General features: G+C 63.6%; 1 protein-coding gene across 1 annotated transcript in view; it reads left to right on the forward strand.

Moving 5' to 3' along the window:
- NCOR2 (nuclear receptor corepressor 2) overlaps positions 1-27,355 on the forward strand; it is a 210,539-nt gene that overhangs the window by 141,732 nt on the left and 41,452 nt on the right. The window contains exons 16-22 of the mRNA XM_046641374.1: positions 342-481; positions 1,750-1,922; positions 3,832-3,894; positions 15,588-15,730; positions 22,832-22,979; positions 26,174-26,224; positions 27,194-27,355. The exon at positions 27,194-27,355 is cut by the window's right edge and continues 1 nt beyond it. Of these exons, the coding sequence (XP_046497330.1) occupies positions 342-481; positions 1,750-1,922; positions 3,832-3,894; positions 15,588-15,730; positions 22,832-22,979; positions 26,174-26,224; positions 27,194-27,355 (880 nt within the window). The remainder of the gene's footprint in view (positions 1-341; positions 482-1,749; positions 1,923-3,831; positions 3,895-15,587; positions 15,731-22,831; positions 22,980-26,173; positions 26,225-27,193) is intronic.

Genomic DNA, 27,355 nt, shown 5'->3' on the forward strand with positions numbered 1-27,355 from the left:
GGAAGAATCAGAGCACAGAGAGGTTAAGCCCCTCATCTGGGGTCACACAGCCACCAAGTGGAGGAGGCAGGAGTCAAACCCAGGCATCTCATACTGGTGCTCTCTGCACCCCATCCCTCACCTCCCACCTCCCCAGGCCTGTGGGCTGCCGGACCCCATGCGCGGCCTCTCCCAGCTCGCAGCAGCCCAGGGGGCCTAGGGTCCGAGCCCTCGGTCCCCGCGGCTCTCCTGGCTGCCTCCGTTATGCTGCCTGCCCTCCTCCTCGCTCGCCCGGCCCAGGAGCGGCAACCCACCTGGCTCACTGTTTTCCTCTCCCCCTGCCCTCCCCGGGGGGCTGGCAGCAGCAGCAGCAGCAGCAACAGCAGCAGCAGCAGCAGCAGCAGATGCCCCGGAGCAGCCAGGAGGAGAAGGAGGAGAAGGAGAAGGAAGAGAAGGAGGAGGAGAAGCCGGACGTGGAGAATGACAGGGAGGAGCTGACCAGGTGAGGCCCCGGCCGCCACCCCAGGGGACGGGCCGCTGCTCTGTTCTCAGCGCACGGCGACCCCCAAGGGCGGTACGCGAGGACGTGGTGCTGTGGCGCCTGTGAGCCACCTGCCGGGAAGGAAGAGTTCTCCGTTTTCCGCTCTGCCGTCCCCACGGCCCCCCTTCCGGCAGCCGGCTCCCTCCCTCCCGCCCCTCCTTCCTCCCGCCCGCCCTGCTTTCTCAAACCCTCAGAGGCCTTGAGACGGAGAAGGAGAGCTCGTAAATCCAGGCAGCGGCTTTGGAACTCTGCCGCCCCATCTCCTCCCCTCCTGGCCAGGCCCCGCAGACGCGGGAGGAGGGGGCAGAGAGCCCGTGGCAGGACTAGGGAGCCCGCCGCCTCCCTCGCTGCTAGAATGGTCGCTGTCAGCGTGAGTTCTTGCAGACGGAGGCACGGCCTCGCCTCGGGCCTCAGCCTCCCGCGCCTGCCGGGTGCTCAGAGCAGGGGCTGGCACGGCCAGTGCAGCCCCCTGGAACGGGCTCAGGAATGTGACTCCGAGAACATCTGGCTGCGTCCCCCCGTCTCCCAGAGGTCCTGGCGAGGGCCTTCGGGATGGTGGATGGAAGGCGGAGGTGCTGAGTCGGAGCGGCCCGCAGTAACTCTCCCAAACGGCTTCTGAGCAAGCCCCGGCCCGGGGTGGAGGTCACGTGCGCCCCACACGCCTGGCTCGGCCTGCGTGCCGGCAGGAGCTTTCCTCCGCGTGTGCCGTGGGTCATGGTGGCCACGACGATGCCACAAGCAGAAGAGGTGCCGTCCATCGAGCCCAGCGGCCTGTCTCTGGGGAGTCAAGTGGCCTGATAGACCGTGCCGGCTGGCACCTGTGCCAGCAATCGGGCGCTCATGCAGAGAGCGTCTCTAGTCCGTGTATAAGATGGTCTTGCAGACGGCCACATGCCCACGCCCCACTGGGTGGACGGGTCGCTGTCCAGTGACCTCCCAGCCCGCATCCCCTCAAGTGGAGAGCAGCAGCGGACGGTGCCAGCTCACCGCTCCTTTTGATAGTAAAATGGCGTTGCAGATAGTTCCAGCCACGCCCCACGGCCGGTGCATAAAGTGGCCTTGCAGATCGCGGGCTGCCAGCCTGACCCGGAGCTCCCCCAGCATCCAGGCAGCACAGGAGTGCTGGCAGCCAGCGCTCATCTTACTAAGGAAAAGCGGGTCCCTCGCGACTGCCGCGTGGGTTCCTGCCTCCGGGCAAACCATCCCTGTCGCCCCTCTCTGGCCTTTAGGGAGAAGACAGATGACACCTCTGGGGAGGACAACGATGAGAAGGAGGCAGTGGCCGCCAAAGGCCGCAAAACTGCCAACAGCCAGGGGCGACGCAAAGGCCGCATCACCCGCTCCATGGCTAACGAGGCCAGCAGCGAGGAGGCCGTGCCCCCGCAGCAGACTGCTGAGCTGGGTGAGCGGGGCCAGGGAAGGGCGCCAGGGTTCTGCCTGTGAGCTCGCTGTGTGACCTGGGGCGAGTTCCTTAACCTCTCTGTGCCTCAGTGTCCTCATTGGCACGGTGGTTGCCCATAACCACTGGGTGGGCGTTTTACTGGCTTTGTGTGGGAGGACCTAGAACCGTGCCTGGGACGCGGGACAGGTGGGTGCTGTCAGCATTATTCCGTGTGAAAATCCAGGTTGCCAGTTTTGGTTTTGTTTTTAAATCAGAGCTGGTTGCCCTTGGCCCGCATTTGCACCGCATTTGTTGGAGCTGATAGCCGCCTCCCCCTTCAGAAGGACCTGTCCCCACCCTGCCCACCCCCAGCCCTGAGAGGCGCCTGGTTCGTGCCTTCACTTCCATGGGCCTCAGTTTCTCCTTCTGCTCTGCAGGCATCCATCCCAGCAGCTCTGAGCCCCCCTCCTACCCAAAGGGGAAAAAGAGAAGAACTGAGTAGCAGTTCCCGAGTTCAGCCACGGGGGGGCAGCGATGTGTGCCCCTTGTTGTGCTGTTTTGGCTGCTGGGGGCCCGGCCTGCCCCTCTGGGGGGCCCCACACCCAGGCCCCCGGCCAGGACACCATCCCAGGGCGCGAGCTGATGAGGCGATGTTCCATTCCCCACCCACATCCCTCCCCCGCACCCAGGCAGCCGTCCCTTCTCCCAGGAATTTGTACCCATTTCGTAGATGAGTCGTGTGAGGCTTAGAGAAGGGGCGTTGCCCCCGGAAACTCGTGAGTTAGTGGGGATGCAAGCCCAGACCCGTCGGCCGCACACCCTGTGTGGCTCCCGTGGGCTTTTGCTGGCCACCCCTTGGTGCCGGTGTGCCCGGAGGCCCAGGCAACGGGGCTCCCCTCGGAAGTACTCTGGTGCCAACTCTGGGAGTTCCTCTGGACCCCAGGCCGATGTTGGGGCTGGACTGTGGGGTGGAAAACACAACCCTGGGCCCCCAACGGGCTGTTTCAGCCCCGCTACCCCACGCTCAGACTTCCACAGCGCCCCTGGGGGTCCCATGGGTAGGAAGGGGAAAGCTGGTGAGATCCCACAGATGGGCGGGCTGTGGCAGAGGGAGGGGGAGGCCCCCCGGGGGATGGGGCTTCTTCCCTCTCCTGAGCTACTCCCTCATATTCTCCTGCCAGACCCTTCCTCCACTGGTCACCCAGCCTTTGTCGAGTGCATACTCTGTGCTCAGCGCTGTTCCAGCCTCTGAGTCTGTGAAGCTGTCCCTCCTGTCTGCCCCATCACGAGGTCTTAAGCAATTTGCAGGAAAGACCAAGGCTCACGTCCAGGGGGACTCGGGAGAAACTCAGGAACTGGGCCGCAGCAGAGATAGCCAGCCTTGCCCAGCGCAGGCCGGCCATGTCCCTCATGTCTCCCGTGCCAGTGGAGCTGGGGAGGGTCTAATAGTCACTTGTATGGCAGGGTCTCAGTCGGGGCATTGTAACCCCCAGGGAACAGTGGCCGTGTCTGGAACACGTTTACTTGTCACAGCTGGATGGGGGCTGCTGGCATTTGTGGGTGGAAACCAGAGATGCTGCTGAACGCACTGCGTCCCCTGCAGCGGGGTCTTCCTGCCCCCGTGTCCACGCTTACTCGAGGTCCCTGCCCGTCTGAGCTCATTCCCCCGTCCCCCCACTGCATGGTCACTGCACTCCAGGTGGCTGCCCCTTCCCAGCCGAGTGCACACAGAGGCAGCTCCGACAGTCTGGGCCCTGGACCGCCTCAGTTTCCCCGCCTGGAAATTGGGGTGATTGCACGTCCCCCACCCCCGTGGGCCGTGTGGAGCTGGACCTGGTGTGAGACCAGCTCAGTGTGGGGCCCGTGCGGCCAGAGACCCCGCAGACGCCCGTTTCCAGCCGTCACCAACGCTCTGCATCTTCCTTCGCAGCCTCAATGGAGATGAACGAGAGCTCTCGCTGGACTGAAGAAGAGATGGAAACAGCCAAGAAAGGTGAGGGCTCCCCGTGGCCCTGGCCGCCCTCGGTGTGCATCGGGCCCCAGAGCGCGGTGGGAGCTGCTACACGGGTCCTGGTGCGGTCTGGGGGGGCTCTGCTGCCGGGCTGTTCTTGGGTTGGTCTTCTCCTCGGAGCCTCCATTTTGCCCTCCGGAAAATGGGTCTGTGTGGCATGTCTTCAGGCTCCAGTGTCCCCAGGGTGATGTCCGGGCTCGGCTCAGACTCACTCAGCTCATGCTGCACCCTTGGTCGGCCAGTGGACGGCTTCGTGACCCCCGGCCTTGTAGACAGAGCAGCAGCAGTGCCCCTGGGTGCCTGGCAGAGGTGCAGAGCCTGCTGTGGCCACTGCGGTGGGGTCACAGGGTCAAGCTGTGCCCCCTCTGCTGCGCCGTCTCCCGGGAGGCAGGGCTGGTGTGGCTGGTGGCCATGTGCTGTGGTGTTGACCCCACGTCCTTCCTCAGAAGCCACCAGTGTGTTCACTGCAGCCAGAATAGCTGAGTCTCTCACTTCCAGGCTCTGTGGCCTGTTTCTGTGCCTCAGTTTCCCCATCTGTGCTGTGGGAGGGGTGTCAGGTGGACCTGGCACGGTCAGCATCAGTGTGGATCCCCCTGACCCCCGGCTCTGGGAGCCCCTCCACCCACCCCTCCAGCACCTGAGCCCCTGAGGGGCCGTCAACCAGCACAGCACGGACAGGGAGGCTGAGTCTGGGGTGGCACCCGACCCCCGTTGACCTGCCCACTCTCGTTTATCTTGGCCGCAGCCCTGAGAGCTGGGTCTTGTTTCTGTCCCTGATTTACCAACGTGGAGGGGGCAGCAGGGGCCGAGGGCTTCCCGGGGCCTGGGAACGAGCCCCGGCCTCCCAGCGCTTGTCCCCGTGGCCCCGCCGCTGATGTGCAGCCTCTTTGTGCCCAGAGCTCCAGGTCATGACTCGAGAGGGAACAACAGCCTTTGTAGCAAGGGCTCGGGCCCTCGGGGGCAGGCTGTGTGAGGACAGTCCGGCCGGAGGCTGGACCCCGGCTGAGGGCCGTCTGCCCGCCCCACCCTTCCCCTGGGGAGGGGATGCCGGGGGGGCCTCAGCTTCTGGCCCTGGGTTTTGGAAACCGACCAGGAGCCATCCCAGACCTGAGCAGGCCCCCACCCGGGACCCCGGCCCACCCCCGAGGCTCGGACCTCCCTCTGAGCTGCCGGCCCTCAGGTGAGGTGGGGCTGGAGGAGGTGCTGGTGGGACCCTCAGCATGGTTGGGAAGGTGAGGAGCCACCCGCCTTGTCCCACGGGCCTGGGTCCTGTGTCAGCTGATAAAGCAGAGCCGATGGGGGCCTGTGGGCATCGGCTCTGGCTGGCAGGGCTCTGGGGGTGCTGTCATGAGGGGCCACATGGCTGATTTTCTCTGTCTTCCACATCTGCTTTCGTGGTTTCTAGATTGCGTTTTGCTGTGGGGTGCAAAAGAGGCCTTATGGGAATTGTGTGGTATTTCCCCTCTTTTGTTTAATTTTGGTAAAATCCACATAACATAAAACTTATCATTTTGACCATTTAAAAGTGAATAATTCTGTGGCATTTAGTACGTTCACAGTGTTGTGCAACCACCCCCACTATCTAGTTCCAGAACATTCTCATTGCCTCACACGGAACCCGTGTACCCGTCAGCAGTCCCTCCCCACCCCCAAGCCCGCCAGCCTCTGGCGCCCCCGTCTGCGTTGTGTCTCCGTGCGTGTCTTGCCTGTTCTAGAGTTCTCCACGAGTGGAGTCACAAGGACGTACCCGTTTGTGTCTGGCTTCTCTCGCTTGGCATTGTGTTTTCGGGGGTGTCCGCGCTGCAGCAGGGGTCAGCGCCTCGTTCCCGTTTGTGGCGAGTCGTGTTCCCCAGTGTGGATGTGCCACAATCTGCTTCTGCGTCGTCTGTGGGTCGGTGGACGGGGGCTGGTTTTCACCTTCTGGCTGTTGTGAGTAGAGCCGCCGTGAACGCTTGTGTAAATTGTACGGGTGTTGTGACCACACATGAGACCCAGGGCCTCGGCCTTCGGCAGCGCTGCTGCACGGGCGCCCACCCACGGGAGAGCGAGGGGGTCCACGCGCACGCCCCGGGACGGCCGGGCTGTGCTCCACGGCCTCTCGCTCCCCCGGATGTGTCTTCTCGTGTGGAGCCCCCTCCCTGGGAACAGGTTGTTGGCCGAGTTGGCGGCTGCCCTCTCCGTCTGGGAAGGTCGGCCCGGGCTGACTCATCCCTGAGACGGGAGTGTGCCCGCTGTCTCAAGGTTGGGTCCTCGGCAGCACCAGTGAGCTCATCCTGGGTCCTGCCCATGGGGACGGCAGCACGAGAGTCCCCTGGGGACGAGCACGCCGAGGTCCTGCTCAGTGACATTTGTGATAATGGGATGAGCGCCCGTGCACTCGCCCGTCGTGAATTACAGCAATCTGGACAATTATCACTCAGGGTGGTTGCTGACGGCTGTGTGTTCCAGGTGGTGGTGGGGGGTGCAGGGGGCGGGCAGGCAGGTGCTGTCAGCCCCAGCGGGCCGGGGGAGGGGGCCTAGGGCTGGTGTGGTGCCCTCTGCGCAGCTCTCAGAAACCCAGGAAGGGACCCAGGGACCAGCTGTGCCCGAGACAGGTGGCATCCGCCATCCTTCTGCCTGTCACTTAAATTGACTCAGTGCCTCACCCCGTGCAGAGCAGGGGGACTCGGAGAGGAGTCAGCTCTCACGGAGCCCGGGGAGGTGAGCGGCCAGGTGTCCCTGGGACCCTGGGGTACTGGGCGTCCCGGAACATCCTGGAAGACTTCCAGTAGCCTGGCCTTGGAGGATGAGCTGCAGAGGGTCCCCCATCCCCAGAGAGAAACCAGACCTCAGCCTCTGGACCTGTCAGCTCTGTGACCTCAGGAAAGTCAGTCAACCTCTCTGTGCCTCAGTTTCCTCATCTGTACAGTGGGAACGAGATATCACCCACTGTGGGTTCCTGGGGCCATGGTAATGGAGTACAGACTTAGGCACCTGAAGAACAACAGGACGTCTTCTCTCTCTGCTCTGGAGGCTGCAAGTCCAAAATCAAGGAGTCGGCAGGGCCGCGCCCCACCCTAAGCCCTGGTGCGGGTCCTGCCCGACCTCCCCGCCTCTGGTGTGGCCAGCTGTCCTCTCTGCCTCCGTCTCCACGTGGCCTTCTTCCCTCTGCGCCTCTCCATCCAGATTCCCCTCTTCTAGAAGGATCCGCCCTGATCCAGTGTGACCTCATCCTGACTGGATCACATCTGTGAAGACTGTTTCCCAGCAAGGTCACCTTCACTGTTTGCAGGTGGACAGGAAATTTGAGGGGACCCTCCTCACCCCAGCGCGGCCCCCTTTGTGAGTTTCTGGAGAAAGAGAACAGAAGAGCTGAAGGCGCCGATGGCCTGGGCCTCTGCAGCCCCGTCACCCACCGTCCATAACTTCAGCCCGCTCCTTGGCTGGGGGCCCGGGCCCGTCCCCATCTCAGCCTCCTTTTCCCTAAAATGCAGCTGGGATGCCGTCCCCCGGGCAGGGGCCTGGTGAGGTGGCGTGAGCCACATGTGACAGTCGTTCGTATACAGTAGGCGCCTAGAAGTGGCAGGCCCGCGGTTCCTCAGTCTCCCTGCGTGGGTCCTGCCTCTGCCCCTGCGGGCGACCCTGGAGCCAGTGGCCACACCTCTCAGAAGGGGCCGGAGGCGAGCAACCCGCTAAGCAGAGGTCAGATGACCCCTGGGGAGGCTCCGCGGCGCTGGGGCTCCACGGCCAGAGGGCACCCCGAGGAAGGGCCCTTGGGCTGACCCCCAGGGCATGACATCACAACAAGGTATGCTGAGCGACAGTCTAGTCCTCTCAGTGCTCCTGGGTGCCGAAACCGCTAGGGCTCCGTGTGTGTAACTTCATCCCCACCAACCTTAGGAGGCAGCTGCTGTTGTTAGTTTCTTTATCCTGATGAGGACACCGAGGCCCAGAAAGGTTAAGTAAGCTGCCCAAGGTCACATAGCTGTTAATTGATGGAACTGGGATTTGAACCCAGGCCCTCAAGTTACAGAGTGGGAATGGGGCTTGTGTGAAGTTTGTGTCAGACCACAGGCCTGGCTGCTATTAGTCAGAGCATGCTGGCGGGAAGAGCATCCCAGCAGAGAGAACAGCAGGTGCAAAGTCCCTGTGGCAGGGTCACTGGGTCGAGTAGGAGCTGTTGAAACCTGGAGAGTGACGGGAAGAGAGGCACGGGATGGAGAAGCCCGTGGGACCGTGGCCTTAACAGCTGTGGGCTGGAGTTTGGCTGTCCTTCTCAGAGCAGTGGGAGGGATGTTGCGTGGGGAGGGCGTGGGACAGGAGACGTGATAGCTGCAGGGTTCCAGGTGGACAAGTGGGTGCCTCCCCTTCTTGTGTGCATGGAGTCGGGGCTGCCTGCCCAGGGCTCATGCCGACTGGGGACTGAGCATGAGCAGGAAGCAGCCTCCCCAGGACTGAGGCCGCCCCAGGGAGCTGGCAGCTGGCCCTAGGGCCCGGCGCCATGCTGGCAGGAGGGCCAGTCCAGGCGCTGGGCTGGGCTGTGAGGCTCTGGTTCCCCTGGGAAAGGTCAGCCTGGCCTGGCGCGGAGTCTTGACCCAGCTGTGCGGGAGGCCCAGGGCTCTGCTGGCGGCTCCTCCCTGCCCGCCTCCCCCGTGGGCAGGGCTCCAGCTGCAGAGGGCGGGGGAGCCCCCGGTCACACCATTCCAGACCAGGAATAGGCACTGGCCCAGCTCCGTGCTGCCAGCCCCTCCCTGGCCTAGAGTGGCCTGCCTGGCAAGGAGAGCGGGGGCAAGGTGCGTGGCCTGGGGGAGGCTGCTGCAGGGCCAGGCCCGGGGGTCCCCGAGCAAGCCCCTCCAGGCTGGATGGAGCCTGGGCGGACCCCAGCCCTCTCCCCCGCCACTCCCCCGGCTCTGCTTGCAGGTCTCGCCCCTTTCACGGAGAGTGAAGGAGAAACCACTAATTGCTTTGCACCTCCGGAGCGCTCAGTGTGCACACGGGCTGGGTTAATTAGTTTTTATGGATGAAGAGTCGAAGGCCCCGGGAGGGGAGGTGTGAGTTCCAGCCGAGAAGCTTGGAGAGGCGGGACCTCCCCATCCATGTGTCCATCATCTCGGCCTCGTGCTGCCCTCAAAGCAGGGACCACAGAAGAGGAACGGCCTGTGTGCTCGTTCTGGACAGTTGTGCACACGCTCACTGAGGCTCACAGGCAGTGTTGTCCAGTGGTTAGTGCCCAGGGTTGGTGGCTGAGGCACTGACCAAGTGCTGGCCACTTCTGGTGCTGGCGACAGTGAGGGCCCAGCAGGACACAGGCCCAGCACTCAGAGCAGGTCACTGAGAAAGGTTGATGAATAGGGGTGGGTGGCATTAAAGGTCCTGAGAAGGGACAAGCGGTGCCCGTCAGTGGGAGCCGTTGCTCCTCGGGCTGAGAGGGACGGCTACGGAGGAGCCACGACGTCACCCGTGGACCTGGATGGTCCTGGCGTGTGGGGAGCAGGCTGCTGCCGTGGGTCAGGAGGAGCAGAGTCAGGGTTTCTGCGTGAGGTCGGGGGACAGCCGGACACGGGCAGGCTCCAGACGCCTGTCCTGTTCCTTCTAGCTCTCTGGAAGATAAAGTCAGGCCTCTCCCAGCCCACCTCGCTCCCCGGAGGAAAATCCACACATTGGCATTCCGGTCGGGTCTTCCCCAGGGCGGGAGACACATGACGGAGCCTGTTCTCGTGTGGCAGTGCTCGGTGGCTCAAGGATTTTGCATGAATTATCTTACTTAACCCTCCCAAGGGACCCTCGAGGTGAATTCTCCACATTCGTAAACACACGCGCGTGCACACACGTGCGCACAGATCCTGCTTTGCAGATGAGAAGACTGAGCCCGAGGACTGAGGAATGAGCAGGGGTTTGCACAGCGAATCATATGGAGCCGCTCAGCCCCGGAGCGTCCGCTGGGCTCTGCCCTAGAGAGAAACTGGTGTTGGACGTGTCCACAGTGTTTCCCTCAGTGGAAGGCCAGGCGACGTTGGGCCATTCTCGGCCGGCACGTTTTATCGTGTGTCGAGAGCAGAGGCAGCTGCTCCCGCCGTCTGTGGTCTGCAGGTGCACCTCCAGGTGCCCAGGCTCATGTTGCAAAGGGCGGACACGGAGAACGAGGTGGGTCCGTCAGATTCAGCGCGAGGTCGTCTCGCCAGCATCCCTATGGAGTTTCAGGACTGGCGGGGTTTGGAAGCTCTGACACAGTAGGCACCCGGCACGGTGGCCAGCCCAGTGGCTGAGTCCGCGTCAATCCCACCCAGGGCTTGGGGTTTCCAAAATAAGGAAGTGGCATGACTCAGGACTAAGTCTGCTGGATTTTTTTCCTCTCCTTTGATAGTTTTGGGCAGAAAATTTGGTTTCCCAAACGAGTTTCTCTTGGAAGGTGGTGGTTGGTGGGAGGAGGTGGGTGCGCCCCTGGTGGAGGGAACAGAAAGCTTCAGGGTTGTGTGGGGCTGGCTGGGTGGGGGCAGCGCGTCTCCTGGAAGGAGGGGCTGGTCTGCGGAGAGAGCACCTGTGACGTGCCGGGACGCGGGTGGATGGCCAGGTGGTGCCCACGCTGCTGGAGGGCCGCCCCTCCCCCGCCTTATCCCAGCTCAGACCCATAGGCGTGGGGAGGGCTGCCCCTCTGTGGGGCCCTGGAGGGTGGCAGCTTAGGGAGGTGTCCCGGGCAGGGACGTGACAGGGACAGAGGCCTCCCTGGGCTGATCACCACTCCCAGGAGAACGTTTGGTGCCTGGGAAGCTCCCCCCACAAGTGGCCAGACGGCCAGCAACCAGGCCAAGCCCCCAGGCCACCACACCGAGAGCCACTCCTCTGGCCACCGTCCCCGCAGCCTTGTCTTGCGCTCCGCATCTGTGACTCAGACCTCCCGGCTCCACTTCCTGTCTTGGTCAATTTCACTTCCTGGTTCCTGCCTCCTGACTCTTCAGAATGAAACTCTTTCCTTAGAAATCAGAAGTGGGGTCGGGGAATCCAGACCGCAGGGGACGGTGGCAGAATTGCCGTCTGGGCGCCGCGCAGAGCACTGGCCAAGGGGGAGGGGAGGGTCCACGGGCCACGGGGTAGACCCCATCCCTGCCTCTCCTGGCAGCTACTCCCCGGGCCCGAGGGTGGCGGAGATGCCTGTGGGACGCCTTCGGGGCACTGGGAGCCTTGTTCCTTTGCCAAGTGCCTCCTGCTCACCTAGGGTCGTGGGTGCAGAGGCATGGCGGTCAGTGAGCAGTAGAGCCAGGGAGCTAATTTCAGGGAGCAATAAGTGCTCCTGAGATAAGGACCCCGGGGTGGCAGGGTGGCTGGAGGACAGCTTTAGAGGGGGTCAGGGAAGCCTTCTCCAAGGAGGCAGGAGAGCAGGAGGAGGAGGACAGAGGCAGGTCTGGGAAAAAGCCATAAGGCCAGAAGTCACAGCTAGTGCAAATATCCTGGGGCACATCCGAGGGCTGGACAGAGAAGGTCCCAGGGGCTGGAGCGGGTGAGCGAGGAGGGAGGGAGGAAGCAGGCTGGACAGGCAGGCGGGGCCTCTGGAGTGTATCCCAAGAGCTTTGGGTCATCGGAAGATGTGAACCAGAGGAATGACACCATGGGATTGGCATCCTCCAAAGCTGCCTGGGACCTCCCCTGCGGAGGACGGACTGTGGGCCTCAGGTGGAAAGTGCTGGAGCCCGTGCGCGGTTGGGATCTGTTACCCTCCCCTGTCATTGCGCCCCAGGCCGAGGCTGGGGGCCCAGGCTGGGTGCAGGGGCCTACTGGAGACCCAGGGCCACCTGTCGTGTGGCTTTCCGTGGTCGGGATGGAAAGCCGTGGCTGGAGGGACAAGCAGGTCAGTGACCCTGGAGCTGGAGAAATCGGTCGTGACCTGGATGCCGCTCCAAAGTTCAGCTCAGTTAACTTTCAACCTCTGGAGCTGCCTGGACGGCAGTGGCAGGTGTTCCTGTGGGGCCAGGCCGACCTGGCCGCCGGGGCTGCCTCAGAGCCGAGGAAGGAGCGGGCGCGGTCCCGAGATCCTCGGGCAGCAGAGTGCCCTCTGGGGCCTCCAGGCCCTCACTCCCCGAAGTGGGCGGGGGTCTCGTTTGCACTAGAAGAGGCTCCTCAGATCCTGGGCGTCCTCCAGAGTGCTCCACTGGGGCTGGAGGGAGGGCACGAGGGCGCCGACCCCGACCCCGACCTCCAGGGCCCCTGGGAGGGCCGGCCCCGGGCCTGGGCGGGGGCGGGGGGCAGGCCGCAGGTGGAACTGGCGCAGGGGATGACAGCGGAGGGAGCTGTTGGCTCCGGCCGCCAGGTGGGGGGGCTCTGCTTTTCTGAACCCTCGTCTGTTCTTACCGCTGCTGACGCCACCACCGCCACGGATGGGGAGAGAGGGAGGGGGAAGCCAGTGCCAAGTTGGCCCGCCCCTTCTGGACCTGGGCTTCTGCCACGCTCCCCCGCCCGCCCGCTCCCCGAGCCTCCGTCTGGAGGTCACATTCAGCCTGACGCGTCTCGCTGGGTCAGGCGGCAGGAAGATCCCGCGGAGCCAGTGACCAGCGCGGAGGCTGCGCACTCTGCTCCGGCGCTGGAGTCTTTGCATTTCGCCTAGCGGGGGCGTTGGGGGTCCGGGGGCTCCCGGCCGCGGCCCCTTGCTGAGCGTCTGTGCTGGGCGCCTCAGTGCCCGGAGGAGCCGCGGACGCTGTACACCCTGGTGACGCCTGGCACGGGGCACCGAGCACACAACTGACAAGTTCCCGCTGCCCGCCCCCATCGGCGAAGGGCACCTCGCACGCTCGCAGCTGCAGGGGGACGGGACGGCGTCAGGGGTGGCAGCGTCCTGGGCCACCACGGGCGGCAGGGAGCTGCTTCCCCACCCTTCTCGGAGCCAGCCTCCACCGGCCGCCCGCGGTCCCTCCCTCCCTCCTCCTCCTCCTCCCTCCCTTCCTCCTCCCTTCCCCCTCCCTCACCGCCGTTGGACGAGAAGGATGTGAGGCAGAGCTGAGCTGCGAGCAGACGCCAGCCAGAAGCCTCGCAGCCCGGCACCGGCCAGCCTCCCGCCTCCCAGCCCGCTGCTCCCAGCTCCGCTCCCCGGAGCATCCTCCAAGCCGTATGTTTCCGGAAAACTTGGCCAAGGGGGAGACGCAGATGAGAGGATGTGAGTGAGTGGCCCCGAGAGGGGACTGCGGGGGCTTTGGGAGCTGGTGGCAGGGACTGGTCGCGGCTGTCAGGCAGCCGGGGTGGGGAGGGATGCGGAGTTCTGCCCCTGTGGGATTCCCCCCCTTTTCCTTGGCGCCCCCTCCCCCGGCCTTCCTGGCTGTCAGGCTGGGGCTCTGGGAAGGAGGGCAGGCCCCGGGAGTCTCCGCTGGCGAGTGCCCAGAGGTGCTCTCTCTGGGTGGACGTGCGTCGGGGGCCTTGGCGGGGTCTGATTCAGTGGTCGCTGAGGCACGGAGGGGTCTCCGTGCTTCTCCCTGTGCCCTGTACCCGCAGTCTGGGGGTTCCAGAACAGGAGCCAGAAGGAAGCCTATGCCAGCCCGCCCCCAGCCCAGGGCCCCTGGCCAGCAGTAGTAGAACACCCCCAGCCCTTCACTTGGCAGTTAGGGAAACTGAGGCCCAGAGAGCAGAGGGGTCGGCTGGCAGCACACAGCACGCCCTGTCCCGTGCTCCTTCAGGAGCCGCTCGCTCACTTTCCGGAAGGGCTGGCTGACCGCCCCCCCCCGCCCCGACTCCCCATCAGCTTCAGCTGCTGCCACGAGGGGAGCTCATTAAGACCCCAAGCCCCCAGCCGGACTCTGAGCCTCCACCTCATTTGTGTGTTGAGCTTGGAAGTGTCAGCCTCCCCGGGGTCTGGCCGCCCCCCCAGCAGGCCCAGATGGGAGACCCGCCCTCCCCTCCCGGGGTTCCGGCTCGACGTGTCTGCCTGGGCTCTCTTGGCCCCAGCTGGGGAAATATAAATAAACGCACGTCCCCGTCGTCCTCCGTCCTCCGCCAGGTTCTGTGGAAGTGGCAGCTGCTGCTGGCGCAGGCGGAGGGAAAGGTCAGGGGGCTGGGTTACACTTGATCCCATGCCCTGGCCCTCCCCTCTGTGCCTGTCCTTGAGGAACCCTGAGGAGTTGCCGGGGAGCCACGTGGCCCCGTGGCCTCCAGGGGAGCAGGTGGCCCAAGGTCCAGCACCACCCCCGCCCGCGGGGTCCAGAGGCGGGAGAGCAGAAACCCAGGTCCCCACGCCCCTTGGGCTCCTCGGCCCAGCCCGGCAGCTTGTGAGTTGCTGGGACCCCTTGACCCTCAGTTTCCCCCTTCTTGGGGGTGGGGAAGTGCTCAGCGTCCGGGACAGCAGGATGAGGTGGGACCGAGGCTCTGCGGCGCTTTGTGAGCTCCGAATCGCCTGGCGTGCGACGTGCTGGTGTGTTGGCGTTGGGCTGTGATGCTGCCTTTGTTGGAGCCGTGTACGTAGCCAGGTGCTGGCACACGAACGAACGAGTGGACGGGCGAGCAAATGAATGAGAGACAGGGACACGAGCGCACAGGCCGTCGGCCCCCCGCACCCCCACAGCACTGCCACCGCAGTCCTGCTTCCAGCTTGACTGGATTGAAGGAAACGGCCTCAAACTTCCTTCTGGGGAACCTTCCGTCCATCCTCACAGGTCTGGGGCTGGGGCTCGGGGGCCACCGTGTGCCCGGCAGCGAGGCTCTGGCCTCGTGCCTGCCATCCTCGGGGCCAGTCCTGCCCTGCGGCCCCTGGAGGTGCAGCCCCCCTCCCACCTCCCCTGCAGCCCCACCTGCGTGGGCAGCCGGCTGCCGGGAGATGCTGGCCAGTGCGTGTGTGCCCGTGTATGACTATGTGCGCCTGTGTGCCCTGGGAGCTCCCGGGCGCGGCCTCAAGCTGCAGGCCGCGTTTCTGCTGACCTGGTGTTTACGGCGTTGGGTGTGGGGGGGCACGGCTCTGGCCTGAGTCTGCAGGCGTTGAGGGGACTTTCTCTGGCCTGGGTGGGTTTGCGGTGGGTGCTGCCAATTCCTGGTGCTTTCTCTCCACATCAGGGGTCTGCGAGGCTATATGAAGCTCAGGGAGATACGGGGGGTTGTGGTTTGGGGGGCAAGTCCTCTCCCAGCCCCTCAATTAGCCCGGTGGGCCCCAAGTCCAGGGTGGGCCTGTCGGTGTGCACGGGGGCGCCTTGGGCCCTGGAGGTGCCCCAGCTGACCTGGGCGCGGAGGCTCCTGGCCCCAGCTCAGCCGCCGGACTCCACCCTCCGCCCCTGCGCACACGTTCCTTCCCTTCCCGGCCCGGTGCAGCCGGAAAACAGCCCTGTCTCCCGAGGCCTCGTCTGCAGCTGTGAGCGAGTGTCAGTGCTGGGTCACGGCAGCCCGGGGAGGCAGAGAGGTGGGCCCAGGCGGGTCTGCGCCCCGGACCTCAGCCCTCAGCCCCAGGACCCTGACGGGGGCCTCGGTCCTCGGTGGGGGTGCACCCGGGACGAGTCCCCGCCCCTCCCGGCTCCTGGAGCCCAGGCCTTTCCCTAAAGCTGGGGAAGACCCCCACCCTCTCCAGTGCACCCCCTACTGCGTCTCCTTCTGGAGACCTTGGACCCGAGCAGGGAGCCCCCGGTTCGGCATTGGGGCTGCTTTCTGCGCCAGGCTCCGTGTGTCCTGTAGGCCGTGGGTGCAGCCCCCTGCCTGTCCGGGCCTCTGCCGCCCTCACCCGCTATCCTCCCCCGCAGGTCTCCTGGAGCACGGCCGGAACTGGTCGGCCATCGCCCGGATGGTGGGCTCCAAGACCGTGTCGCAGTGTAAGAACTTCTACTTTAACTACAAGAAGAGGCAGAACCTCGATGAGATCCTGCAGCAGCACAAGCTGAAGATGGTGAGCCCCACCCACATGTGGCCTGTGTGCCCCACGTGGGGCTGCCCCTGGAGCCCTGCGCGGGGTGTTAGGCCAGCTGTCTCCCCTGGGACTCGGCCCCTTGGCTTCTGCTCCGCGGTGCCCACGGGTGGCCCCCAGGTGGATCTGTGCCGTAAACATCCCTCCTGGGTACTCGGACAGGCGCGTGCCTGCTGTGCGCCAGGCCCACCCTCCCACCTCCGCCCCCAGCAGCCCTCGGGCTGACGCCCCTGGGGGCCTTCAGTGCCAGCTCAGGCTGTGGAGGAAGGAGGTGGCGGGTCGGGCACTGACTCACAGGGATTTGTGGCTGTTGGCGCCTTGGGACAAAGACCTAGAGGCAGAGGGACCCTGTGGGAGCATCCCCCCACCCTCTTTGGCCTCATAGTCTTAGCTGCCCGGGGAACAGAAGGACAGGTCGCAGAGAAGCGGCCAGCACTGGCCTCCCAGGGGCTCAGGGGAGGGCAAGACCTTTCTGTCCCCCAGGAGCACAGAAGGGGCTGGCCGCCTCTCGGAGCATGTAGATGGTCTCCACGGAGATAGCCGCTTCCTGCAGCTGTGACTGGGGGCGGCCGCTTCTGTCTGTCTGTCTTTCCATCTTTCTTTCTCTCTCCCTTTGGGCTCACTTTTGACACACTAGGCATTGTCACCATTTCAGATCTGGGGAAACTAAGGCTCAGCCGAGCTCAGAAACAGCTGAGTTGGGGTTTGGACCCATAATACGTGAGCCGAGGACCCGTGCTCATAGTCAGAGGCTGCGCATTTTCTTGTAGATAGGAGGGGGCAAAAGGGAGACAAGGCTCTCCTCCCCACAGGATCTCCTTGTTCCGCAGCCCCCTGGACAAGGCGCCTGTTGCTGGGTTTAAAGTGTGTGCGGCCTGTCTTGGGAGGCAATGCTGAATGCTCACCAAGGTCCAGAGAGGGTGAGCAGGCTGCTGAGGTCACATAGCATGGGCAGGCCAGGGACACAGTTATCCTGTTGGAACTCTCCTCGAGTGCTGTGCAGAATTTAAGGGCCTCCATTCCCAGCCCCTCTGAGTGCTCCAGGCTGGAGGGGTTGCTGTTCCCTGCCCCCATTCCCCGTCACGTGAGTTAGACCACGCCTCCTTCGCCTCCCCCATGGCTGTCAGATGGAACTGAAGCTGGTGTTCCTCGAACGTCAGGCTCCGTGTACTCCGGGAGCTCTGCTTTTTTCTAGAGTTTCCAGGACTCTGGTTTCCGCAGGGAGGAAGGCTCAGAGGGGCTGAGGACGCAGAGCACCTGTGTTTAACTCCTGCCGAAATCTTTTAGAGCAGAGGGGATCCAGCCCCGTGGGGGCCGGGGGCTGGAGGGGCCCGGATGTTGGCAGTGTCTCTGGGCACCAGCTCAGGGTTAACTGGGGGAGGGGGGAAGCATCGCCCAGGCATGAAATATCATCTTCCTTCTCCCTGCCCTCCTCCCTCTCACCTCTTCTTCCCCCGCCCCGCCCCTCCCAGCCCTGGCTGCAGCCCGTGTTGCTCCGGGCTATTGGGTTACGGGCAGCTCCTCTCCCAGCCTGCTGGCCCCACGGCCTCACTTCCAGGTTTCCTCGGGGCACCATCCTGTGCTTCCCCGGGGACCCCGAAACTTGACAGCATGGGTTGGAAAACCAGAGACCCCAGCAAGGTGGATGATGCAGCCCGGGCTCAGGGGCGAATGTGGGGTCAAGTTCTGGCTTGAGGACCTGGCAGCTGTGTGACCTTGGGCAGCAGCTTCACCCTGCTGAGCCTCAGTTTCCTCATCTGTAAAGTGGGGGAATAGTGGCCCTACCCCGAGCGCTGGAGAGGATGGAGTGAGTCACCACCTTCAGGGAGCTAACTGAGTGCACGCTCCATGAGGGTCCACTGCCCCCACTCGTAGGAAGACCATCATCATTTTGTTCCAAAGCCACTGGCCCCTCTTCTCCTCGGGGGTTTGAGGTGCTCTCGTGCGTGGTATGTGTGGAACAGCCATAGCAGGGACTCTGGATCCAAGAGTCCTGGTTCAAATCCAGACTCTGCCACTTACTAGCTGTGTGGCCCTGGGCAAGTGGCTTGTCCTCTCTGTGCCTCAGATTCCCCACCTATGAGATGACAATAATAATAGTGCCCACCTCAAAGGGCTCTTGGAGGGATGACGTGAGTGGACAGGTGTCAAGTGCGGAGAACGAGGCCTGGCACGTCACAAGCACCCTGGGAGGGAGAGCCTCAATGGTGGTGGTGCTGGCGTACTCACGCCGCCAGATGCCTGGTGGCTGCGGTGTCGCGTCTCCCTGGCAGTCAGTTGGGTGTGGAGTACGTCTGCTCCTGGATTGGCCGAGTGGCTGACTGGTTGATTCATTCATTTCTTCATTCACTCATTCCTTGTAAGCGGCAGCCAAGCAGAGCGGTGCAGGGGGCTCTGGGCTCGGGAGCTCACAGCCCAGCCCTGCTGTCCTGACTGGTGCCCGCGGGTTTGTGGCCTCTCTGCTCTGTGCCTCGGTTTCCTCCTCTGTAAAGCGGGAGGTCAGACCGGGACCACTGGCGGCCTGTCGTGGGAGCAGGTGCATTCCCGCTGGAGGAACAGTGCCCAGTCCTGCTCCACGCTCGGGAGGCGCCAGGTGCTATCCTCGTGTGCTCAGCCAGCCTGTGCTGAGTGCCCACCATGTGCCAGGGAAGCAGCGGCAAGTGCCGCAGGGGACACACGGGGACGGGCCTTCCTGCTGGGCTGAGGAGCTGGGCACTTCTTGAGTGGATAGTGGGAGCCACTGAAGGCGCACGAGCTGAGGGCAGGGCAGCCAGGGCTGGGCTTGGGGCGGGTGGTGCAGGGCTGGGAGAAACGCCCCTGAGCTGATGGGGCAGGTCCCCCGGCCCAGAGTGCTCTGGCAGGAGGCAGCCTTGCTGGCAGCCTGTGGAGGAGGTGTGGATGGGGGGGACCCCGCGGCCCTGCTTGGGCCCCCATCCCGCAGGTGAGGATGCTGAGGCTGAGGGGAGCAGGTGCCTGCTGAGACCACAGAGGGGTTTGGGCCCGGGTCCATAGGCGCCCCGGCTTCCGTTCATCGACCATCCCTGTGTGATTAGACGTGGCTCACACAGCACGCAGCGGAGGGTGGTCCTGCTGGGCAAGCGGGGACCAGAGAGTGGGGGCTGGCAGCGCGTTCTGAGGCCAGCAGATGGCGCCGATCGCTTCCTGAGAAAGGGTGATGTGGGGGTCGGGGTCAGCTCTCGTCCCCACCCACCGCGAAGAAGCGGGCTTATGTTGAGGGTGGCGGGGAGCAGAGGCGGGGACCCGTTGCAGGAGGTCGGGTTCAGCCCGGGTCCGTCCATCCTGACAGCAGCCACCCGTGGCGCGGGGGTGAGTTCCCTGTCACTGGAGTATGCAGGCGGCCTCACAAGATGCCACTGAACTCCGTGACCTGTGCCCCCGCCCCTCCCCCACCCTCCCGTCCCCGGGAGGAAGACAGGTCCGTGGGACGCCTGCAGCAGTGGCAGCCACCCGGCTGCTGGCCAGGCCCAGTCTGGAACTCAGGAAGACGTGTCACCCTTGGCCAGTGCAGGAAGGAGTCGGGGAGCCAGAGGGTCAGCGGGTGTCCCCTTCAGCCTTGCACCAGGCCTGGCTGGAGCGTGGCTGCGGGCGACGTCAGCAGGAAGTGAGATGGGCGGGCGGAGCGCGTCCACAGTTATGTAACGTTTGGCATTGGTGACTTCTCTGAGGCTTTCCCTCCCCTTCCTTATGGCCGAAGGTTACCCTTTCCTCTCATCTGTGGACGTAGGCCCTGGGGCCCAGCTTCCCTGTTTCTCTGTCTCTGTCCACCTCAGCCCAGGCTCCTCCTTGCCTTGTTTTCCTCTGTTGTCTCTTCCATCTGAGGCTGCACAGGCCTGCAGAGAGAGATGGTCCAGGCAGGCAAGTGCTTGAACCTAACCTGCATTCAGGTCTGGGCTCCTCGAGTCATGAGCTGTATGATCTTGGGCAAGTGTCTGAGCCAATGTCTTTGTCTGTCAGGTTCATTAATGTAATGAAATAGAGAGCGCCTATTCTGTGCCAGGCACTGTTCCAGGTGCTCTGGGAATACAGCTGAGAAGAGATGGCAAAGATGCCACCCTCGAGCCTGGTTCCAGCTCAAGAGACAAATGAACACACACATAATTTCAGAGTGTGGTCTGAAAGTGGTAAGATGAGGGATATGGTAGAAAGTGATTGACAGGGGTGAGCATTAGCTGGTTTTGATGGGTAATCAGGGAAGACCTCTCTGAGGAGGTGATATCTGAGTCAAGCCCTGATGGGAGCGAAAAGTATCTGGGAGAAGGATGTCCAGGTGGAGGGACAGCCAGCACAGAGGCCCTGTCGGAGGGCATTGTGGCCACGTTTGCTCAAGGCGGGCGGCCTGTTTGTAGTGGCGCGAGGGGGGGAGTGGGGGCGGACGAGCGAGGTGGAGAGGCGGGTGGGTCCGGGTCCAGATTCCGCAGGGCTGTGTCGAGGGAGAGGCCTTGGGGTTTTATGTGGAGGGTTTGGGGAGCCCCTGGAGGGTTGGAAGCAGGGGCAACGTGCTCTGATGCGCAGGGCAGCTGTGCTGGTCCTGCGAATCCATATGCGGAAAATGCTTGGCACGCCGTAGGTGCTCAATAAAGGTCCGCTGTGACTATGAGCCCTAGTGTCGCCAGCATCCCCCTTCCACACGCACTGCCCAATCCTGGGGTGCGGGCCGCGTGTGGAAGGAGTCTTGGGACCCTCGCTGAGTCCCAGCCTCTCTGTCTTCACCCCGCTTGGGCAGACGGGGCCTGGGCTGCGGGTGAGGCCGACCCCCGAGACACCGCACGTCACCAGGCAGACCCACGTCCCAGCTGGGCCGTAGGAGCCCCCGAGCCCTCTGAGGCTCCGAGCATCCCGAGGACCCCCGCTTCCTGGCGGCCGAGCATCGCCTCCGCCAGCCGCAAGTGGGTCCGTCTGCCAGAAATAGACTGGGGAGAAAGGGGAACCCTCGCCGCACCCACAGAAGCCGCACGCCGCGCCACTTTCTCAAGCCTCTGCGCTCCTGGGGGCCTCTGGGAGCAGCTGGGACAGGGCCAGCCGGGAGGCGGTGGGTGCAGAGCCAGGTGTGCCCCCCAAGGCCTGGAGACGTTCGCAGGGTGGGGCTGGGCCTGGCCCTGCTGGCGTCAGAAACCTGAGAACAGGCATACCCTGCTCTTATCCCGGTGGCCGCCGCGCTCCGAGGAGCCCGTTTGCCCAGGACGAAGGCGGGATGGGAAGTCATCCCACTCCAGGACCAGGGCTCGGCCCCAGGGGGCCTCTTCCTGGCCCGCATGGTGGGGGCCGGGGGGCCGGGGCCTGCTGGCGCCTGCGGGTGATGGCCGTGGCCCGTGCTCATGCGTGGCCATGTCCTGGGGCCGGGGCTGGTGGAGGGAGGTGCGTTAGTTTCCTGCTTCCTGTGCCCACAAAGGGGGTGGCTTAAAGCAACAGAAACGCGTTCTCTCACAGTTCTGAGGCTAAAAGTCAGGAATCCAGGCGTCCCGGGGCTGAGCCCCTCTCAGGCTCCAGGGGAGGCCCTGCTGCCTCCAGCTCCCGGTACCGCCCGCATCCTTGATGTCCTGGCCTGTCGGCGCGTCACTCCCCTGTGCGCCTGTGCGTCCAAATTTCCCTCTTATAAGGACACCAGCCATGTTGGATTCAGGATCCACCCTAATCCAGTATGACCTCATCTTAACTAATTGCATTTGCAAAGAGCTTGTTCCCAAATAAGGTCACGTTCGGAGGTTCGGGTGGACTTGAATTCTGAGGGGACACTATTCAACCCAGTGTAAAGGGCTTCCCCGAGCGCTGTCGGCATGGCCAGGAGTGCTGTAGGTTCCGGCTCCTTCCTCAGACACCCTGAAGGGCTCAGGCTGCAGCCCCTCCTGTCATACCAGCTGTATTGGGGTGGGTCCCCTCTTAAGAGCCAGTCCACTTCCCCTGGGAGTCCCTGGTCACCTTGGACCCCCAGCACATTCTGACTCTGCACGTACCCCCACTCTGCTGACTGTGTTCAAGCCCCAGACACTGTCCATTCACAGTCACTCAGTAAGTCAATCAACAAACACTTTCTGAGCCTCTGCCTGGCTCAACACGGGGGGTAAAGAGATGCCCTCCTGGAGCACCCAGTCCAATGAGGTTCAGACAGGAGCCATCAAGGAGGAGTGATGTTTGTACCCAAGCTGGAGCATGGGCACCTGGCCCCTTGTGCAAGGAGCTGGGCTTCTGGGGACCAGGATGAGCTGTGGGGGGAAGTGAAAGGCTCCGCGCCTTCTTTCTGTTCCTGGAACACACACCTCGGGCACACCTTGGGGCCTGTGCATGTGCAGTTCCCTCCACCTGGGCCATTCTCACCCAGAGCCGTGCCTGGCCAGCTCCCTCTCACCACTCAGACCCCGGCTCAGATGTCACCTCCTCAGAGAAGCCTTTCCTGGCCGGGACTGGCTTCCAGAGTAGCCCCCACCCCTGCTGTGCTCACTCGCCCACCCTGCCCCTTCCCCTCCGCAGCCCTGGCCGCACCTTGAGTCCCTTCTTTTTAATTGATGTGTTGGTTGCCCGGCTCCCTGTCTGGAAGGCCTCTGGGGCAGGGACCTGTCTACCTCGTTCCCTGTGCGTTGTCAGCCCTGGGGCCATGCCTGGTACAGGCTGGTGCCCTGTACAGACTGGCGGGCTGAAGTCATGAGCTAGCCTGTCCCCAGGGCTCAGTGAGGGGTGGATGAGCTGCGCACGGAGAGGCCTCCTTCATTCTCTCGTCTGCTCCCGCTGACCCACCTGGCATGGTGTCCTCTGGGGGCGTGGTCACCGCTCTGGCTGGGAAGGTCAGAGGGGCTGCAGCGATCCCGGGGCCTTCAGGCAGAGGCAGGCCTTCCTCACCTGTTCCGGAAGGATGTGAGGGCAGCCCATAGGCCGAGCTGTGCCCCGGGGTATCTGGGAGGGATGGAAGAATAAAGCCCTTGGTAAAAATAGCCTCAGGCATGGAAGGGCGCCCTCAGGACCACATGGCCGACTGCTGATCCTCGCAGCTGCGGCAGGGCCTCTGGCAGGGGAGTCCCCGGGCTGACAGCCCAGGCCCAGGCCCTGACCCGCACTGTCCCTGTGCCCCAGGAGAAGGAGAGGAACGCACGGAGGAAGAAGAAGAAAGCCCCAGCCACCGCCAGTGAGGAGGCTGCCTTCCCTCCCGTGGTGGAGGACGAGGAGATGGAGGCCTCGGGTGTGAGTGGGAACGAGGAGGAGATGGCGGAGGAGGCAGAAGGTGAGTCTAGGCTGGCGGGAACTGACCTCTCCCGGAAACGGCTGTGTCCGTCTGAGAAGGGGCCTCGGCTGCCCCGACGGGGAGAGCATGATGGCACTGACGGTGACGGTGAAAATGGTGATGATGATGATGATGGTGGTGGTGGCGATGACGATGGCGGTGATGGCGGCAACAATAATGATGATAATCAGCTTCTCTGTGCCCGTCGGGCCTTGTCTGTGCCATCCTCCTGCCCCTGTGAGTGGAGCCTCATTCTTGGGGACCATACACGTCCAGGACAGCCCTAGTGACACCTGTTGTCTTGCCAGCACATCTGGTGTCACACGTTAGAAAAAGATTCTAGTTTTGAAGAGTTTTTTGACCTGCATTATTTTGCAAGTTGACCAATATAAACAATACCGATCTACTGGCTGATGAATATTTCAAAAGTTACCTAATGATAGTGCTTCCTTTTACTCCCAACTGTCCCGATTTGGATGAGAAGTTACACAGTTACACTTTTCTGTGTTCTCTGGGGGAAACTGAGGCCCAGGCAGTTCAGGGTCCCTGGTGCAGCCCCCCAGGTGGCCCGTGTTTGCATCGTCTGCCCCGTCTTAGGTGAGTTCTGCCACCAGGTGACTGCTGCTAGAGAGAGCGGGAGAGTTAATCATCAGAGCGGCGCTGGTGGCTCAAAAGGGGGATTCTGATCGCGCGAGATCCGCGCCCGGCTTCAGAGCCCAGCCCCCGTATAACTCCCATTCCACCCATAACAAGTGTGTGTAGACTCAGGACTTGCCCCCGCTGCCACCCGCCCCCGCTTCTGATGCCTAATTAGTGAGCCTGTGGCCCCGCCCCTCCCTTCTCCCTGGGTCTGCACTTGCCCCCGGGCGGTATGACGCCCCTGAGGACCCCAACCCCTGCTTAGCCCTTCCGTTGTCCTCCTGGCCAGAGCGGCCCTGGCAGGCCTTCCAGTTCTTGATAAGCAGAACCTTCTTTCCTTCTCCCACCGTCTGGGGTTCCGCCCTTCGTCCGTCTGCCTCTCTGCATTTGCACTCCTGAGCTTCTGCCAGCGTGGGAGGGAAGGGGGGAGCCACCTCCTGGCTCTGGGAGCCAGGCCTGCGGATAAAGCCAAGCTCTACCAGCCCGCAGTGTATTCACCACCCTGACTCCTCCTTCCTGGTGAGATATGGTGAATCGAGCCATTTGGTTACTGTTGTCTCGGGTTGAGGATGGGTCTGGGTACTGAGTCTGGCCTCCTCACCAGCCCTGGGTCCCTCCACCCAGGTTGTCCAGAGGCCTGGCCAGTGGCTGATGGAGGGCTACAGATCCCTCTGGTCCTCTCATCCTGGGTCCTGAGTCTGTAGCCAGGAAAAGGGAAGACTGAGGGAGCAGACACCCAGGCCCCTCTCTAAATATCCTCCCAGCTGCCTGTATGGGCAGGATGCAGGCTGGGTGGGAAGTTAAAGGAAGCCAGACTTTGGCTCATCATTAAAACCAGAGCAGATGCTGCCCAGTAAGAGAACTGTGTGGTAGTGAGCTCCCCATCACGCGTGAGGTTCACATGCCACATCAGGGATAGGGAGGAGGGGGGACTGCTGTGGCTGGTGCTGAGGCTCCTGAGACCACCTGGTAGCTCCGAGCAGATCACAGACAGCACCTGAGAAGGTACGGGGTGATGGTCCCATCTTACAGGCTAGGAAACAGGCCCAGGGACTGGAGAATCACTCACATAGTGCGTCACGTAACCGGTGGACTTGGAATCGCCAGCCCAGTCAGCACTCGCTGTGTAACCCTGCCCCTTGTGACCGGGTGCAAGAGGTGAGATAGGTTAGGGCCTCACTGGGGCCCAAGGTTGCCCCAGTAGAAGCTTCTAGAAAACCCAGCCAGCCCCAGCAGTGCTGCAGACTCCTCCAGGGGGCGGGCAGCCGCGCCTCATTGCACCCGGGCTGGAGATGAGTCAGTCCAGGGCAGGGAGGAGGCATCCATGTGGCCAGAATGTATCTCCAGGAGCCATCATGGCTGCAGAACGAGCAGCAGCCCTGGTTCGTCCCTTTAGTCATGACGGCAGCCCCGTGGTGTGAGTGCTCTCAGCACCCCTTCACAGATGGGGAAACTGAGGCTCGGAGCATTACCCAGGATCACACAGTGGCCCATTTGGGGGCCAGGAATCCCACTTGTTGGAAGTGCCGATCCTTGGGCCCCCCGGACCTCCTGCATGGGAGTTGTTTGGGGGGGCGCCTGGCCGTCTGAGTCTTCATGGGCCTCTGGCGCTTTGGCGCACGCTCATGCCCAAGAACCACTGTAGGCGAGCCTCGTGGTGAGGGAGAGGGCCAGGTGTCACCTGCCTGTTCTGTGGACAGACCGACCAAGACTCCGGGGCTAAGCCACTTCTCGAGGGGACCTCAGCTGGCCCCTACATCCTGCTGTCTGACTGCGTGGAAGGGAGGGAGTGACGCTGCTGGAGTGAGCACGCAGGGTCAGGAAGCCCAGTGGTTAGGGGCACAGGATGCCAGGTCAGTCCCCTCCTGCCCCATGCAGTGTGGCCTTGGGCAAGTGATGTGGCCTCTCCGTGCCTCAGTTTCCTCATCTGCAAACGAGTGTGATGACTGTCCCCATCTCAGCGGTGGTTGAGGGTGATGCGAGAGGTGTGTGTGAAGAGCTTTGCATGGAGCCCAGCACCCACACAGCGAGCCCTGGGTTGCTGGTGGTGGTGGTGGTATTTCTGCTCTGGGCCTTGAAGGGAGGAGAGACGTGGGAGAGTCTGGGGCCCAGGGGGCAGTGAAGGCTGAAGGAAGCCTTTGTCCAGGGCCCCGGCAGGCCCTGCTGGCCTGGCTCTGCATCCAACAGGTGAGCCGGGGCAGGAGCCCCACCTCTTCGGCCAGCACCTCTGCCCCAGGGTCCTGGGAGCCGGGCACCAGAGGCCAGTCACTCGCCCAAGGACGCTCAGGGGTGGGCAGCACTTGCCTCCCACCCTCCGTGACCCCGTTATTGTCTAGGTGCTGCAGGTGCCCTGGGGCTGCTGGTGTCGAGGGAGCATCGGTGCCAGGACAAGGGCTGTTGGGACAGGGCGGGCAAGTGGCCAGCAGAGCCACTGTGGGTCCTCCCTGCTGGGCCCTGGCCCTCCTCTGGCCCTGCCCCCTGGCCACACTGCCCTCCGCCCTCCCACCCGCTGCCCGAGCCACCTCGCTTCTAACCCTTCTCTCACTTCCTTCCAGCCTTACACGCCTCTGGGAACGAGGTGCCCAGAGGAGAGTGCAGTGGCCCAGGTACGAATGTGGCCGCCTGGCCTGGGGGTGGGGGTAGGGCCAGGCCGGGGTGGGGGGCATCCTGAGGTCACGTGTCCTGCGAGGGGCCCCACTTCGGGGAGCGTTCCTCTGCCTGTGAGCACCACCATTTGTGCTGCCACCACTTCTGTCCCTGTTCCCAGTGTAGCGTCTGTTCCCTGACGCTCCTGCTGGCAGATCAGTACCTTGGGCTCCTCTGTGGCTGGTTTTCACTAGGGTTTTCATCCGTGGCTCTCACCTGCTGCGATTTCCCCCACAGCAAGTGCGGGGGTTTCCAAATGTCCCTATTGTACAGAAAATGGGGGAAACTGAGGCCCAAAGAAGTGACAAGAGTGGGTTTTTTAGGGCTAAAGAGCCAGGCCTGGAGCCGAGATGCCCTCACCCTTCGTCCATACGCACATTCGGTCATTCCATCAGCACTCATTGTGCACCTGCTGTGTTGCGGGAAACAGATGGGGGATGTGGGCAGACTCCGAGTTCATGGCCCGCTTGACGTTGGCGTGCTGTGACGATAACGATGACACAACAGCAGGCAGCCACCTGGTGTCAGCCTGTGCTGTGCGCTCACTGTTTTTTTTACCCCCATGAGGTGGGATCTGTTCTCCCCACTCTACAGATGGGGAAAGCAAGGCCCCAGGTGACCTGTGCCACCACCGCCGGCTGCCACTGGGGGCAGAGCCAGGGCTCGAGCTCAGATGAGAACATGGAGTCCCCAGAAGCAGGCCCGCAGCCCTGGCGGCCCTCTGGCTCTGGGGGGTGCCAGCTGCCAGGCGGGTGGGGGCTGGGCGGAAGGAGGCTGGGGGCCCCAGGGTCAGCCCTGGGAGAAGGGCGCAGCAGGAGGGCTGCCTGGTGGCGGCAGCCGGGGCCCTGCGTCCCCAGCTCTTGCCGGAGGAGGCGCTGGGTGCGGTCGGGCCGGGGTCCGGCGCCCTCACCCCCGCGCTCTCCCCACAGCCGCCGTCCACAACAGCTCGGACACCGAGAGCATCCCGTCGCCGCGTGCCGAGGCTGCCAAGGACACGGGGCAGAACGGGCCCAAGCCCCCCGGCCCCGCCGCCGCGCCCCCCGCGCCGCCCACGCCGCCGCCGGAGGACGCCCCGCGCCCCGAGCCCGCCG

The sequence above is a fragment of the Equus quagga genome, chromosome 15 (assembly GCF_021613505.1).
Source record: "Equus quagga isolate Etosha38 chromosome 15, UCLA_HA_Equagga_1.0, whole genome shotgun sequence".
NCBI classification, from domain to species: Eukaryota; Metazoa; Chordata; class Mammalia; order Perissodactyla; family Equidae; genus Equus; species Equus quagga.